Genomic DNA, 17,772 nt, shown 5'->3' on the forward strand with positions numbered 1-17,772 from the left:
TTACTAAACTCTGCCGCAAAAATAATCCTGAGTCCAATACAAAGAGTATTTACAGGGTCTCGAAGATTACGTTCTTTTCTGATCCAAGGAGTGATTCATGTAACTGCTCTTGGATTTGAGCTGAGAAAGGTCAAATTTTATTACATGATTTTGCGTATAAATCCCAAAATTTTATGATCAGGAAGGTAGAACAAAAGTAAGTTGAGAGGGACAGAGGCTTCCATTGAGTAGAGAAGTGGGTGGAGGAGCTCTAGAATTTTGAAGACAGTGCTTCACTTGAAAGTTTCAGTACTCTTTATTTCATCACTTGCTGAAAAAACAAAAAGCTTGTTAGTTCTGCTTTAAGTTGACAAGCTCTGCATACACTAGAGTAACAATTGCTTAGAAAATATATGGACTTTGTAACATAAGATTGACCCAGAGGTAGTCATTTCTCCAAATGCCCCCTTTCAGATACTCACTCAGAAACCTGACATTTTAATCTGAATGCTTATTGTGTGATGAAAACATTCTTGTTGCTTTATTTTGTATTAACTCAGACCTCATGTTAACTGTCTAGATAGGTACTTCTCTGAGCCCCAATTTACAGATGAGGGAAACAGAGAGGATAGGTAACTTGACCATGATCACACACAAGCTTGAAAATAAAAAACCATCTTTACCTTTTAATTGATGAATTTAGTTAACTTACATTTACTGTTGGTGGGAATATAAATTATTGCAGACATTATGAAAAACAGTACAGCGAGTCCTCAAAAATTTAAAAATAGAACTACCATATGATCCAGCAATCTCTCTTCTGGATGTATAGGGAAAAGAAATGAAATCAGCACCTCAGAGAGAGACCTACCCTCCCATGTTCATTGTAGCATTATTCAAATTATTTAAAAGTTAATTATGTGAAATAATATAATAATTGACTTGACTGATTATTTCACTGTATCAAAACATCGTGTTGTACACTTTAAATTAAACCAGGCAGTCTAGTGTCAGGATCTTTTCCTTCAAAACTCTGCCTGTTTATCAGAGTTATTGATGCCTCTTTATCAGCTGGTGAAGTAAAAACTAGGCTATTCTCTGGTTGGGAATAAATTTTTGGACATGTAATTTAACCTGAGGCAGCTTAGGCAACTGACTATGTAAAGTGATTAAAGAATAAATGCCTCTTAAGAGAGAGAGAGAGAGAGAGAGAGAGAGAGAGAGAGAGACGCACAAGGAGCTGGGTATATAGCTCAGTGGTGGTGCTTAGTATGTGTGAGGCCCCAGGTTTTTTTTTTTTAAAGTCCTATCATTGATGCTTCACATTCTACTAGGAGATACTTCTTAAAGCTTCCCCGTCTGTTAGAGTCTGTAAACAAGTCAGGATGGCACCTGGCATTCTGCCAGAGAAATATTAGAGTCTGTAAACAAGTCTGGATGCGCCTGGCAAAATGCCAGAGGGAGTGGTTTGTGAAGTAACAAAAGTGAGCCATTAAGTGTGGAGATTCCTTATTGGTTGACTGATGTATCTAGTTTATGCTAATTAAGATAAGCTGTGTGGAATATATAAATACTGCTCCTGTCCTACAATAAACAGCTTCCACTCCTGCTGTATCAATCTACACAAGTTGTTCATCGACCCCGGTTATTTTGCTGCAGCCGGACTACGGCACCCCACCACCAATATTTTTTTTCCTTGTGGTGCTGAGGATCAATCCCAGGGCCTTGTGCATGATAGCCAAGTGATTTATAACTAAGTTACTCCTTTAGGTCCTTAAAGTATGAATTCTGTTTTAATCAATTCATTGCTATAGTCACTTATCCTTAGAGTGAGTTTATCAATGTTTTTACTGTTTCTAGAATCTTCCCTATGTATATGTTTTGTGTTAAGAGGCAGACATTCAAACCATAATATAGAATCTAGAGTAAACTGTTCATTAGCTGCATGACATAAACTGCTGGTCTAGTACTCTAAATATATTGAACTCTAGTGTATTAAACCTGTTTCCCTATAACTGGGACAAGAGTATTTCATGTGGTAGTAGGAAAGACAAAATGTAAAGTCTTGCCACATATGTATTGCTAAATTATGACTTAGTTTTACAAGGCAGTTTTGAAGGGTGTCCTTAGAGTTTACATTTCCCCTTACATTGTCTTAGATTCAAATAAGTAATCTCATTTTGCTAAATTGGCATTTGTTTCCTCTTAGCAATTAAGCTTTACTAGCTCCACTGGCTATTTTGGATTTGTGAAGGTGATGGTGATGATGACCACTGAAGGTCTTCATTCATAGGAAGTAATACTTTTGATTTCTTACTGCCATCTTATTTAAAAATATACAATGAAACTACACTGATATTCCATCTCACTCCAGTCAGAATGGCAATTATCAGGAATACTAGTAACTATAAATGTTGGCAAGGATGTGGGGGAAAAGGTACACTCATACATTGCTGTTGGGACCGTAAATTGATATAACCATTCTGGAAAGCAGTATGGAGAGTCCTCAGAAAACTGGGAATGGAACCACCATTTGACCCAGTTATCCCATTCTTTAGTATATACCCAAAGGACATAAAATCAGCATTATATAGAACAGGTGAGGCTGGACATCTGAGGAATTTTCAGAAAGCAGGTTTATTTAAGCTACAGTGGTCCAGAGGAGCTAATCCCTAAAAGTCTCTGTACCCTGAGTCTGGAAATTCCTTAAGAAGTATACTCAGTGGGGAAGGGGTTTCATATAACAGTTACTCTCTGCCTCATATTCTTAGACTAGACAGAGGTTTCATATGTTTTGTCCGCAAACCTGGCATTTTTAAGAAAGGAATCTTGGGGATGGAGTTGTGGCTCAGCGATAGAGAGCTTGCCTAGCATGCGCAAGGCCCTGAGTTCAATCTTCAGCACCACATAAAAATAAATAAATAAAATAAAGGCTTTTTTTTTTTGGTCTTGTTTTTTTTTTAAACAACTATTTTTTAAAAAATAAAGGAAGCTTAAAACCACACTGAGCTTTCTGAAGAACTCCTGTGAAATCCTGGTGATACTCTTTATAAAAATCTTTTTGACTAGAAGAGAAGTTTAATTATGGCAAAGTTCTTTTGGGTATGTATCCTTCAAGCATACTACAGTGATGCAGTCACATCAAAGTTTACAGCAGCTCACTTCATAATCACAAAGCCATGGAAGCAACTTTCAACAGATGAATGGATAAAGAAAATGTGATCTATATGCACAATGGAATTTTACTCAGCCATAAAAAGAATAAAATTATGGCATTTAATCATAGCTGGAGACAATCATATTAAGTGAAATAAGCCAGTCCTCCAAAATCAAAGGTTGAATGTTTTCTCCAATATGTGGATTTAACACACAATAATAGAGGTAGGTAGGTGGGAGAGAATAGAAATTCATTGGATTAGACAAAGGGGAATGAAGGGAATGGAGGAGCAATGGGAAAAGGAAAGACAGTAGAATAAGTCAGACATAACTTTTCTTTGTTCATATATGAATACAGACCAGTGAAACACCATATATAACCAAGAATGTATAACCACAAGAATGGGATCCCAATTAGAGTAAGTTATATTCTATGTATGTATAATATGTCAGAATACACTCTACCGTCATGTATATCTAAAAAAAAATAAAATTAAATTAAAAAAAGAGGAAAAAATAGGACATGATTAAGAAATCAAGTATTTATTCTATTTTTTCCAGTAGGAATTATGTTACTAGGTAACCACATAATAAACTAACAGAAATAGCACTTTATTAAAGTGTTTTAGTTAATAAATGAAAAAAGGACAAAATTGGAATATCTCAATTTTGCAATCTTTAACAATTACTAGATTTAGTCAATATGAACACCCATGGCTGCAAACCTCACAAAAAGAGAAAAAACCAGGAAATACATATTTCTTGAGGAAAAACACACTGTATGTATGGCTTTGACAAAAGGATCAAACCTAAATTTGATCAAGCCCCTGGATTTCAATATGTAGAAGAAGATGCTATTTTGTACCATAAATATCTAGTTAGCCAAATGTAGATTATGGGAAACTCCACTGATCAAATAGCTTAGGTTCTAAGCAGATGGACCATAAGCACAATAAAAGGTGGAGGGGAACCTATAGATTTAGAAGACTTTTTTTAAAAAGTTAATGTCAGGGGCTGGGGCTGTATCTCACTGGCAGAGCGCTTGCCGATCATGTGTGAGGCACTGGGTTCTATCCTTAGCATAACGTAAAAATAAACAAGTAAAATAAAGGCATGATGTTCATCTACAACTACAAAAATTTTTTTGAAAATCAAATGTCAAAAAAGGACAAGAATAAACTATGGTGGCTGGAGACTGCATTTATCAGAGTTAAAAAAAACCAAATAGGATATCTATCTACCTATCTATAGATTGATTTATTTCAAGTAACTGATTCATGCAATTGTGAAGACTTGGCAACTCCAAAATCTTTCCCGGAGACTGTGAAGAGTTGTATTTTAAGTCCCAAAGGGAGCCTGCTGTTAAAATGCCCTCTTTTTCAGGGAGGTCAATCCTATTAATAAGGCCTTAACTGATTGGATGAGGCCCACTCATTCTGTAGAGTGCAATCTGCTTACTAAGTCTACTAATTTAAATGTTAATCTCATCTAAAAATACCTTGTGGGGGTTGTACGGGTGTATCTCAGTGGTGCTTAAGGTCCTGAGTTTAATCCCCAGCATGTGTGCGTGTGCGCGCGTGCAAGGGTGCACACTCATCTGTACACACACAGATCCTTCATAGAAACATCAAGAATAACTGACCAACTATCTGGTACTATAGCCTAGCCAGTTTGACATATAAAGTTAATTTTTACAGTATCAAAGTATTCACCTTTGGATGATAAAAATGCAAGAAAAAGTACAAAAAATGAAACTATAAAAGCTAGGAAAGTAGTTTAATTTAGAAGGAGAAAGAAGTTTATAATTAAGATTGGGGGTAGGGAGAAGGGGCTTATAAGGGTGATTGGACAAGTTTTATTTCTTGATCTGAGTGTTGGTTGTGAGAGTTTTCACCTAAAAACATACTATATTTAGGATATACAGTATAGATTGTTTTTATGCTATACAGTTGGCCCTCCCTAACTGTGGGTTCCATATATTGGATTCAACCAACCCTGTATTTAAAATATTTTTAAAAAAATTCTCAGAAAATTTTTCTTCTCATCATTCTCTGAACAATACAGTATAATAACTAGTTATCATACTGTATAGAACATTTATATTGTACTAGATATTACAAGTAATTTAGAAATGATTTAAAGTATACAAGAGTATCAGTATAGGTTAGCGGCAAGTGCTACCCTGCTTTGTGTAAGGGATTTGAATATCATCAGATTTTGTTGTTGGCAGCATGGCATGGAGGAACTGAATCAATTTTCTGTGGATACTGAGGGACATGTATAATGATTAGCTACAGATTTGTTTTGATGTGATATCTTTATATTTATTCTACAATAAAAATATTTTTAAGCCAGGCATGGTGGTGTACACCTGTAATCTCAGCAATTCAAGAGGCTGAGACAGGAGGATTGCAAGTTCCAGGCTAGCCTCAGCAACTTAGTGAGAACCTTAGCAATTTAGGGAGATCCTGTGTCAAAATTAAAACTAAAGAGGATTAGGGATATAGCTCAGTGGTAGAGTAACCCTATTCAATCCCCAGTACCAAAAACAAAAGCAAGATTTTAAAAGTATCATTTTAAAGAGGACTTAAACAAAGAACAAAGCTACATAGCTACATTAAACATTTTGAGGTTAAAAGGTAATATATAATAATGATCCTGATTTCTTTGTAAAGATCAATATCTAATTAGAAACAGTTTCAAAGTAGTTCTGCCTTCTATCTGAGTAATAGTACCATTGTTTAAATAAAGATACTATATACCTTGGTAGCTAGTTTTAAGAGAAAGTTCTTACGTGAATAATTTTCAGCACATTTAAAAAACCATTATATTTGAATTAGGTATGTATCATGTTAATATCATGTTAATATCAAGCTGAATGGGGATTTTAAAATATCAACACCTCCTTTTTCCAGGGCAGAATTGCATAGAAATTATCTTCAAAATATATTTAATTTTTTTCTTTCCCTTACCTGTTTCCCCCATCTCTATGTTTTCCCCATTCATATCTTCTTCCTTTCTACTGAAAGTACCAAGAAGCTAATAAAGTTTGAGTTTTAGGGGGTCTCTCTCCCAAAAGCCCCTTACAAGTCTCTGGTAGGGTTCCTATAAATGTGTTTACTTGGATATGTTTTTGTTAAACTTATAAAATTAAGAGATTTTGGCCTCCACTGGTCCAGATTTTGTGTCATTTCCCTTGCTCAAATGTTGCCTCATATCTAGTAGTCCTGAGTGGCTGCAGACATTTTTGGGACTCAACCACAATGAAACTAAGTTGAGAATATAGGAGTTTAGGTTAGCATATTTATTGGTTCATATCCACTTCCATATCTAGATGCTCCCTATCCTGGTATAGGAATCTAGTTGCTCCCTATCCTGGTATAGGAATGGTTTCCACGATTACTTTGTTGATTCCTCCCAAATGGTGACATGTAAAGGTAAGTCCTAAAGTCATATCACTATGTGAATATGTATTATAACAACACGTAGTGAAAATAAATGGGTAAGTAGAAGCTTTAGTTCTCACTGGTGAGTAGTCAGAACAAAAGGAATATTCTCAGTAATGCAGAACATGTAATTATGAACATTTTCCGGTGTTTTGAGGAGAATTATACAAAAAAGAATTTTTAATAATTCCTGTAGTTATAACCTAGGTTTATGGACTGGGGATGTGGCTCAGTGGTAGAACACTAGCATGTCCAAGACCCTGGGTTCTATTCCAGCGCACATGTGCGTGGGTGAGCGTGCGTGCGTGCGTACACACACACACACACACACACACACACACACACACACGAGAAAAAAAGAAAATCCTATGTTTATGATATTAATAGCTTTCCAGAAATTTTGATTTGTTGTGATTTCTTTTCTCATTCTAAATAATCACTTTCATACTTAAAAAGGTCAAGGGAGCCATTTCATGGTTATGGTTAGGATCTGGAATGTTCCCTAAAGGCCCAAGCTTAATGGCTTGTTCTCTAGCTCATTTGCTAGATTTGGAAAGTAGTAGCACCTTTAAGAGATGGGGCCTAGAGAAAGGAAGTTAGACTACCAGGTGCATTCCCTTTGAGCACATATTGGGACCCTGGACCCATCCTATCTCACTCGTGCTTACTGGCTACCATGAGGCCAACAGCTTCTTTCTCCACAGGCTCCCACAGTGATGCACTGTGCCATCACAGACCCAAAGTAACAGGGCCAAGTGACCATGGACTAAAACCCTTGCAACTATGAGCCAAAATAAACCTTTCTTCCTTACAAGTTGTATATATCAGGTGTTTTTTCAGTGACAGGAAGCTGGCTATTCTACCCTATGTAACCATTTCAGTATATTCCCAATACTTTGTTGTCCTGATGGTTATTAATATTTTGCCTTGCAAAATAAAAAGATGTGGGCTACTTTATGAAAGAGCAAAGAGGTATTTATATCTAGTATTTTTTTGAGGAACTACAAATGATAATTTGATGTATTTATTTACTGTCACTAGAATTTCCAAGGAAATATTTCTCCTGCAAAAGAGAGGGAGAGACAATGGTCTATAATGTTTCTCTGGCCATAATTTAGCATTAAACAAGGCACTTATTTGAACCTTGCAGGGTGAACAAGGTTTGTGACTAGATTACTTACTTTTCTACATTTAGGTCAAATTGAGACCTTTTGAGTCAGGGTCTTGCTATATTGCAAAATAATCTTCCTGTTTCAGCTAGCTCAGTCTTCTGGGTAGCTGGGACTACAGGTACATGGCCTGGAAAATGTTACTTTAATGAAGAAGAGAAATCGGTTTGATTAAAAACCCAATCAAAATATTCCTCAGGCATATTTTAAATATTATAATTAAGTGTTCATGCTTCTTAGAGTAAAAATTATTGAGTTTTTTTCCAAAGGATAATTTTGATTTCAATCATATCTTCTACCTAAAAGGTACTTTCACATTTTTCAGGGCTGAGTGGAACATTTGAATGTAGTCATTAAGATTGTACCTCTTATGGCAATGAATATAGATAGACTTCCTGGAGGTCTAAGTATGAATTAAATAACTTGGCACATGCTGATGCTTCAGGGAAAATTTCCTAAAGGTCTTGTATAAATTGTGTGCAGAGTTCTTTCCAGTTAGTTCCTAAAAGAGTCTGGAAACATTATGATCTGGCACTCTAAAAGCTGCCAGAAGTATAACAATTAATTGCTGTTCTGTTATGAAACCATTCTCATCAAGATTAAAAAGCTTATGTGATATTTTCAGAATATTTTCATTATTGGCAGGATTGTACAGAATAGACCTATCACATATTCTATAAAGTCTGTGGTGCCATCATTACTTCAGTCAAAGAGAGCAAAATTTGTTTCAAGAACTCTGAAACTGGGAGTTTTAAATAACTTGAAAATTCTTCAATTCTGATCTTCCTTCTACTGTTTTTTTTTTTTTTTAAATTTGGTACTGGGCATTGAACCCAGAGGTACTTACCACTGAGCTATATCCCCAGGCCTTTTTTATTTTTTATTTTATTTTATTTTTCCCATCTTTATTTTTTATTTTGAGATAGGATCTTTCTAAGTTTCAAAACTTATGACCTCAAACTTATGATCTTCCTGCCTCAGCCTCCTGAATTGCTGTGATTACAGGCAAGTGCCTCCACACCCTGCTGATCTTCCTTTCTTTTGAGGCAACTGCAATTGCAGTACATTCATCCAATTGGTTATCAGTATTATCCCAATTTATTTTCAATTTCTGGATAATTTTTGTAAATTCCAAAAAATCAGTTGAAGTTTACCTGCAGAAACCATCAGTCTGCAGTCTTCTCAAGTGTGGTCTGTCAAGAATCTCCCAAAGCATTTGCCATGATAATAGGTACTATACTGGCAAAAACAAGAGACTTTTTTCCCCTTCCACATTTGGGATATAAATATACATAAATTCAACTTGTACCCTGGTGAAGGATTGACTCAGGGTCAACATACTGGCCTGGAAGCCTGTAAACCTTGGCCAGGTCCAGGTTACTGTGTCCTGGTGTTTGGTACCTGAGCAGCACCAGCTACCCGGAGACACCCAAAGAAAAGGCTCCTAGTTTAAAAGGGACTAGACAAGTAGGGCATGGGGCTCATGCCTATAGTCCCAGTGGCTTGGAAGGCTGAGGCAAGAGGATTGCAAGTTCAAAGCCAGCCTCTGTAACTTTAGAAAGGCCCTGAACAACTTAGTAAGACCCTGTATCAAAATAAAATAATAAAAAGAGCTGTGGATGTGGCTCAGTGATTAAGTCTCCCTGAATTCAATTCCTGATACCTCGCCCCCACCCCCACATCAGCCAAAGTGACTAGACAAAAGTAATTGGTTCACACTCCTTTTGGGAAAATCAGGATCTTCCTTCTGGTTGTCACTTGCTCCAGGATTTCATTTCTGGTATTACTCCTGGGATTGGGGTCTTCTTGGGTCACAAGCACCAACTATGTTGACAGGAGGAGTTTCCCTGACATTGGGACCTGTGAGTTTCAACTTACAGACCATGGAGGGTAAGGATGCCACAAAAAAGGTGATTGCTTCAAAGATAGTACAGTGTGGCTGTAATGAAGATGGGAGACTCAAATCAGGTCCCTTTCCCCTTTTTACTTTAATCATGAACCCAGTGAAAAAGAACATGACCAGAAACAAGAATTTGAGGACTGGTTTCATCAGTTTTCTTCTTCAATTCTTGGTGGGTTGGACCAGTTTAACAAGGTGGCCAAGCCACTGACCAGAGGAAGTTGAAGAGAAAGGTGGTACAGGACACTTGCACTGGCACCAGTACAGTCCCCATGAGGATGATGGAGGTCCAGCACCACATGCTAATGCACATCTCCTGCATGAAGCAGGCTTCGTTCCATTGAAAGATATGAGGACTTTTTCATTTCCTGGGCAACACTCATCTCCCATACTTCCATCTGAGAGTCCATGAACCTCCAAGCTACAAACAGACTTCTAAGTAAACTAGGGATTTGGATTAGTAAACCCCTTATTAAACAGGATCTGAGAGTGTGTTCTTGCAGGGACCCCTTCTTCACATTCAAATGTTCTTCCTGTTTGCACGTAACCAGAACTCTTAGAGGAAACTGTGGATTAAGAAGAAATTATGTGTAACCTTTAAAATCAGAAAAAATCAAAGATGATAAATGTAACAGGAGAATTAAAATGATGTGCATTTTTTAAAATTGTGAGACAAGGTCTCTGAGTTGCCCAGCCTTATAATAACTTACAATATTCTTGCTTCATGACAACCATTTTGTATTTTTGCAAATATCCTGTTTTTGACATATATGCTTCAATTGTTTTCACATAATAATTTCTGACATTTATGTATAAATTATATACCTATTAAAGATATATATTTACTGGAATAAATATTAATTACAACTTTTTCCCTTTTTGAATAAATATTAATTACAACATATTTCCTTTTTTTTTTTTTTTAATTTAAAGCAGTGCTGGGGATTAACTCTGGGCTTTGGATATCCTGGGCAAGCTTTTTGTCACTGAGCTATGTCCTCTATCCTAGTTACAACTCCCTACCTTGCAATGTTTTTATCAGGTACCATTGTAATATATAAACAACTGAAGCTGAGTGTGATGGTGCAAGCCTGTAATCCCAGAAATTCTGGAGGCTGAGACAGGATGTAGGTTCAAAGCCAGTGTCAGCAATTTAGCAAGACCCTGACTCAAAATTAAAAGAAAAAAAAACCAATAATAATAAAATGGGCTAGAATGTGGCTCAGTGGTTAAGGTCCCCTGGGTTCAATCCCCTGTACCAAAATAAATAAATAGATAGATAGATAGATAGATAAGTAAATAAATAAATAAGGAAGAGGAGGAAGAAGCAGCAGAAGAATTGAGTTTTTAAGCCAGGTTTGGTGGCACACATCTGTAATCCCAGCTGCTTGAGAGGCTGAAGCAAGAAGATTGTAAGTTTAAAGCCAGCTGGGAACTCAGAGACCTTGTCTCACAATTTAAAAAAAAAATGAAAAAGGGCTGGGGATATAGCTCAGTAGTGGAGTACTTGCTTAGTATGTATGAGGCCCTGGGTTTAATGGCTCAATCCTCTGCATGAAACAACAACAAAAAAAGCTTTTATGGTTAATACAAGTTGCTATGGTACAATAAGAATTCTTAGGGATAGTCTACCTTTTTCTGTCACTATCAGAACTATGCTTATGAGGGACACATTCCTTTCACCAATTTAGGGCTTATTTGGAAACATAGTATAGTCTTTCAGGTGCCATGATTTGACAATGTTACCAGTTGTCTCCTGCATTAAAAGACAACAACCCAAGAGAATAAGTAGCACTCCCACAAGTAGATATTGTTCTCTATTCTGTAAGGCTTCTCACTTTTACCTGCAATGTTCATTTCTACTCTTTAAGCTCTAGTTAATTTAATTGCATTGTGTGTAAACATCTTAGAGGAAAGTTCCATGTTATCTTGTCATCTTTCTCTTATGGTATCCCCACAGTGCCAGAATTGTATCCAATATAATGCCCTCCTTCTTTTCTGGAGTTCCAGTTACCCATGGTCAACCACAGTTTGAATATATTAAATGAAAATTTTCAGAAACAATTCATAAATTTTAAGTTGTGTAGCAGTGTGAATAGTGTCATGAAATCTTGCACTGTTCAACTTCATCCCACCAGGGATGTGAATCATCCCTTTGTGTGGCACATCCAGGCTGACCACCCTTCTACACCAATCACTTAGTAGCCCTCTTGATTATCAGTCAGCTGACCTGAAATGGCAGTGTTCAAGTAAACTTTCTTTTACTTGATAACACTAAATTTCACTTAGTAATGGCCCCATAGTGCGAGATTAGTGATGCTGGAAATTTGGAATATGCCAAAGAGAAACCATAAAATGCTTTATTTAAGTGAAAAGTGAAAGTTCTTGACTTAAGGGAAAGAAAAAAAATATGCTGAATTTGCTACAATCTATAATAAGAGTGAATCTTCTGTGAAAATGGAAAGAATGAAAAAGAAATTAATGCTAATTTTGCAGCCACACCTCAAACTGAAAAAGTTATAGGAATAATATATGGTAAGTGCTTTGTTAAGAGGGAAAAAGCATAATTCTATAGGGATTGTTCTTGTCTCAACTTTCAGGCCTTCACTGAGGGGGTCTTAAAATGGGTCACTATGGATAAGGGGGAATTCTTGTGTTTATTCATTAAGCAAATATTTGAGTGCTTGCAGTGTACCAGGCCTTTATTATAGACTCTGAGTATCTATCAGTTGAAAACAAATCCCTGCCCTGTCAAGCACAGATTCTAGAGCACATAAAAAGTACAGTACTCATTTCTTGTAGCAGTGAATGGAGCAAAAGGACATTTTGATACCTTTTCTAAACCTCTCACCATTAATCTGAGAAGTACGTTTTACAATATGATTTACTCTTCCGAGTATCAATAGTACTTATGGCCAATTTTCAGAATGCAATCATCTTATTTACCTACACACTCATAGATTTACTATAATCCAAAAGATTTGATAATAGAATTTTTAATGACTAAAAAATAGTAAAAAGAACTTTTGAACAATAAAATTAAAATTCATACCATTGCAGATTTGCCTTTTAATATGGCACAGCTAAACTTTAATATTTGTAAAGGCACCATATGTTAACAGGGTAAAGAAAGCATGGAATTCAAACTGAGCCATTTTTCCCAACATCCCTTTTGTACATATATAACAATTTAAGGCAGATGCTTTTCTGTGCAAAATATGATGGATGGAAATAAACATTATAGTACTCGTTCACACATTCTCAATTTTTTTCAATACCATTTATCAGAATATTTATTCATGATAAAGCATATTAAAACAGGGTTTTCCCCTAATAAAACATAATGAAGTTGAAAACAATTTTTAAAAATATTTAGATTTCATTATAGATCCCTCATAGAAGATAAAGTCAGTCTTTTTTTCTTGTTTCTTCTTTTAGAAATGTCCATATCAGTTTGTTCACTATATCAGGTTGGTCTTGCTGAAGCCAATGACTGGCTTCTGACAAAATAGTTAATCTGAAATAGTTTTTAACATAAATTTTTGTGACTTCAGCCATCTCAACCTCCATAAATGCGTCTTTCTCTCCCCACAGTAGGAGTGTCGGAGTGGTCACCATGTGATGTTTGAGAGGCAGGCAGCTATAAAAACAAAACATGTGGGCTTTGAGATTCACTGCAAAAGTTAAAATAACATTTTCCTACAACATGTTCCATTAGACTATGTATTCTCAAAGTGGGCAATATTGCTTCCAAAGGGGCAAAAACTGGTTCTTACAGAGAACTTACTTTTTACATATAAAGGATGGATATACATGCAGTACATGAACAGATATTAAAATTTCATGGTGTGGCAGGTGATTAAGGAAAATATGTCTAAAAAGGCTCCTTAGGGAAGTGATAAAGAAAAAAATGGTTGAGAAACACTGCATTAGGCAATCAACCTGCACAATAAAAAATTTAAAAGGTTATTTAAGAAAGGATCCAATAAAATCTTAAATTGGATGAGGCTAGCAAAATTTTAAAATGAAGGCTGTAAATTAAATATGAAATTCATCACTATGAGAAAAAATTGCTTTATAAAAATAACCAGAAATTCAGAATAATGGAATAAAAGATAGCTTTAAGTTATGTTACTATTTAAATATATTTTCAATTGCTCTTAGATAATCAGATGCATTTTATTGAAAACTGGAGCTGAAAAATCAGAAAATATGTGTGAACTGAGCTTTAACATTGCATTATACTAGATTTATTTTGCAAGAAGATTCTTTTTAAAACAAAGTTTTTATTGTGTATTTTCTTAAACTCAGAAAAGTATAAAGAATAAAAATGAAATCACATATAATTCCATCATCAAAAGATAATCTTTTGGTCACTTTTTATGCATACAGTTGAAACCTTACTACAAATACAATGCAATAAATATGCATGATTTATACACAGTATTCATATGCAACTTTCACATTAAATCATATCTTAAAATGTTTTCATTTGATAACTTTTTAAAAAAAGAATTGATAAAGATATTATTTTATGGTATAATAACCCATATAAAATAATAATGGTATAATAATCCATAACTTGGCATAATAACCAATAAGTAATTTGACTAATCTCACATCCATTGTGATATTTCCCCTTATTTTAAGTGATGCTATTTGCCAAAATCTGTTGGCATTTTAGATAATTTGCTTGGACCAGTGGAATTTCTGAGCTATAGGGTATAAATATTTTAAAGCTTCTGTCACTTTCTGTAACACATGTTTTTAGAAAGGTGGATGGTATTTATTAGATTCCTATCGAATAAGAGTGAGAATGAATATCTAACTAGATGCTCTCTAGCACTGAATCACATATTTGTTACTTAATCAAAAAACTTGACCTGTGACCAGTTGGGGTTGATAGAATGCTGTTGGAATGTTGGAATACCACACATGCCTACAAAGAACTTGATTTTTTTATTCCCATGCAAATGACCATCATTTGCTTATACAAATACACCTAAAAGTTAAATTCTTTATGAATGAGTAAATTGATAGACAAAATTATTCTTTAAATTCAACAGCACAGAATGTTTAAAATAAAAATATTTTAGGGGCTGGAGTTGTGGCTCAGCGGTAGAGTGATTACCTAGCACATGCACGGCCCTGGGTTCGATCTATAGCACCATAAAAATTGTGGTATATGTGTGTATTAAGAATTGTAATGCAAAAAAAAAGCAAAGTACATGTATAAAGGCATAAATTGGCTTGAAATACTTTATATACAGAGATATGAAAAATTGTGTCCTATATGTGTAATAAGAATGGTAATGCTTTCCACTTTGTTGTGTATTTAAAAAAAATCAATAAAATATTAAAAATAAGTAAATAAATAAAGTTTTCAAAAAGTATTGTGTCAAACTACAACTAAAAATAAATATTTTTAAAAAGAAAATATTTTAAACAATTATTTACATACCTTAACAATATTATGTATATGATAATTGAATCATTAAGATAAGGGGAATTTTAAAAGACTAGTAGTCAGAAATACAAATTCTTCACCAGATCAAATTGGAGATTAAAAAAAAAAAAGGAGGCATTTCCGGAAAATTAAAAGAAAAGCATATTCTCTGGTTCTGAGGTTGCAAAGTGCTAAATTTCATATGAAATATAAATTATATATAAAATAAAATAAAACTGTAAATGTTTTAAGAGCAGGTTTTTGGATGTTAAACTGCGTAACTTATTGGGAAAATGTGACAAAATATTTGTAATTAAAAATGATTAATCTGGGGCTAGGATTGTGGCTCAGAGGTAGGGTGCTCACCTAACATGCGTGAGGCACTGGGTTCGATCCTCAGCACCACACAAATGTAAAATAAAGACATTGTGTCCACCTATAACTAAAAAATAAATATTAAAAAAATGACTAAGCTTAGTATGTACAATTTAGGAATTCCAATAAACTGTAACAAGTCTTAACAATGGTTGCTCTATATGATTAATCATTTAGCTTATCAAAATGTACTTTAACCTTCCTATTTTAAATTAGTCTGAATTTAGTATGTTATTCTTCCCAACTGAATTATTAGCTGATTCACAAGTATTGAGGCAGTAATTTCCAGAGTGTTACACACTTCATCATTACATTTTTCTGTGGAAATATTTCTTTACTTTGATTAAGAAGTAATATGGAAAATAATAACACTCTCATGCCCAACACTCAGGTTAAGAAATAAAGTACTGCAGATGATATTGTTTCTTTCTGCCTAGCTTTTCTTGATACCATTTCTTTTCCTTCCCTCACTTTAAGGCAGTATTTCTCAAAATGTGGTCCTCTAATAAATAGCATCTACATCAACTGGAAATTTTTTAGGTATGCCAATTCCTGGGCCCCATCCCAGACCTACTGAATCAAAAACTGGGGTTGGGAGTCCCGTCTCTTTGAACATGCCCTCCAAGTGATTCTGATACACACTGGAGTTTAAGAATGTACTGACTATGCTGAAATTCAGTTCTGACCATCCCCATGAATGTTTTTAAACTCTTACATGTATTAGAATTCTTATTCCCCATTCCTTCAGTTTCCATAAGGAGAGATTTTCCTTAAGGACTCCTGGATCTTGTTTCACTCCTTGCTAATATGTGACAGCTGTTTGTTCAGGGTTCTGAATTGAGTGCATATGTCAAATAATATGTCCTAAAGATAAGAGATTTAGTTTCTCCTTTCCTCTCTCTGGGATTAGTGGGAGACAGTAACCTAAGGGACAGGAGAGGGCAAGTTTGGTCTGCAAACTTTCCTACAATTAAACTGTTCTGATTAGCAGAATAGAGTTAGCAAGACTGTTCTAATTCTAATTCTCATATTAAGACACATACTTCAATCTACCTTTTATCAATAATTAAGATGATATTTTGGTTTTCATTTGCTGACTCTTTGATTTCTTAATTGGTTCAGAAATTGGGCAGGAAAAAAGAAATACTATTGGTCATAGCTGCCCCCCATACCTTTTCACGGTATATACCTTTCTATAAAAATATATTGAAGCACTTGGCATGTTTTTAAACTTTATATAAGTTTATATAAAATTTATACTATACATCTTTCTACAACTGGCTTTTGTGCCTTAACATCGTATTTGTAAAATTTATCCATTCATGGGTTGAGATGTAGCTCAGTGGTAGAGCACTTGCCCTAGTATGTGCAAGGGCCTTGGTTCAAACTTCAGTACCAGGAAAAAAAAAAAGAAAGGAGGGTGTTGAGGCCGCAACCAAGTCAAGATGGCGCTTGGCAGTTTGCCAGGAGGAGTGGTTTGTGAGGCAACACCACAGAGCCATTAAGATGATGAGGATTCCTTATTGGCTGACTACTGTATCTAGATGATGCTAATTGAGACAAGCTGTGTGTAATCAGTGAGGTATATATACCTCTGCTGTACCACAATAAAGCGGCTCCTGCTACCTTGGGTGCCCGCTACCTTGAGTTCCCGCTCAGTTCCCGCTGAGTTTCCCTGCAATAAAGCAGTTCCCACTTCAACCTTCAAGTTGCTTGTCACCTCCAGGTTATTTTGCCCAGCCGGACTGCGGCAGGAGGGAGGTGGAGAGAGAGATCTGTTGATGATGCATATAATTCTACTTGATTCATTTTACTCCTGTATAGAATTTCACCACATGACTAAAAATTTCCAGTTATTTCAATAATTCAATACTAAATACTTATTCTTATAAATGTCCATTTGTGCACATGAGCAAGAGTTTCCTTATACTATATACAAGGAGGTTTGCAGGTTCAAAGTCAGCCTCAGTAACTTAGTGAGGACCTCAGCAAATTAGCAAGACCCTGCCTCAAAATAAAAAAGGGCTTGGGATATGGCTCAGTGGTTGAGCACCCCGAGGTTCAATACCTGATTAAAAAAAAAAAAAAAAAAAGCTTCCTCCTAGGATATGCACATTCTTACCTCAAAGGGATGCACATTCTCAACTTTACTTGATACTGCCACTTTGATTTCTGAACTGACTATGTCTTCCAAAAGAGACATATAATAATTCTCTTTGGGGGCTGGGGATGTAGTTCTGAGGTAGATCATTTGCCTAGCACATACCAGGTCCTTGGTTAGATCCCTAGCACTGCAAAGGA

The 17,772-nt window shown here is 35.4% G+C and overlaps 1 protein-coding gene across 3 annotated transcripts in view; it reads right to left on the reverse strand.

The window, feature by feature from the left end:
• Positions 1-12,760: 12,760 nt before the first annotated feature.
• Ephx4 (epoxide hydrolase 4) overlaps positions 12,761-17,772 on the reverse strand; it is a 38,993-nt gene continuing 33,981 nt past the window's right edge. For all 3 annotated transcript variants that reach the window (XM_076861947.1, XM_076861948.1, XM_076861946.1), the window contains one exon: positions 12,761-13,290. In XM_076861947.1, the coding sequence (XP_076718062.1) occupies positions 13,059-13,290 (232 nt within the window). In that variant the 3' untranslated portion in view covers positions 12,761-13,058. The remainder of the gene's footprint in view (positions 13,291-17,772) is intronic.

The sequence above is a fragment of the Callospermophilus lateralis genome, chromosome 7, assembly GCF_048772815.1.
Source record: "Callospermophilus lateralis isolate mCalLat2 chromosome 7, mCalLat2.hap1, whole genome shotgun sequence".
NCBI lineage: Eukaryota > Metazoa > Chordata > Mammalia > Rodentia > Sciuridae > Callospermophilus > Callospermophilus lateralis.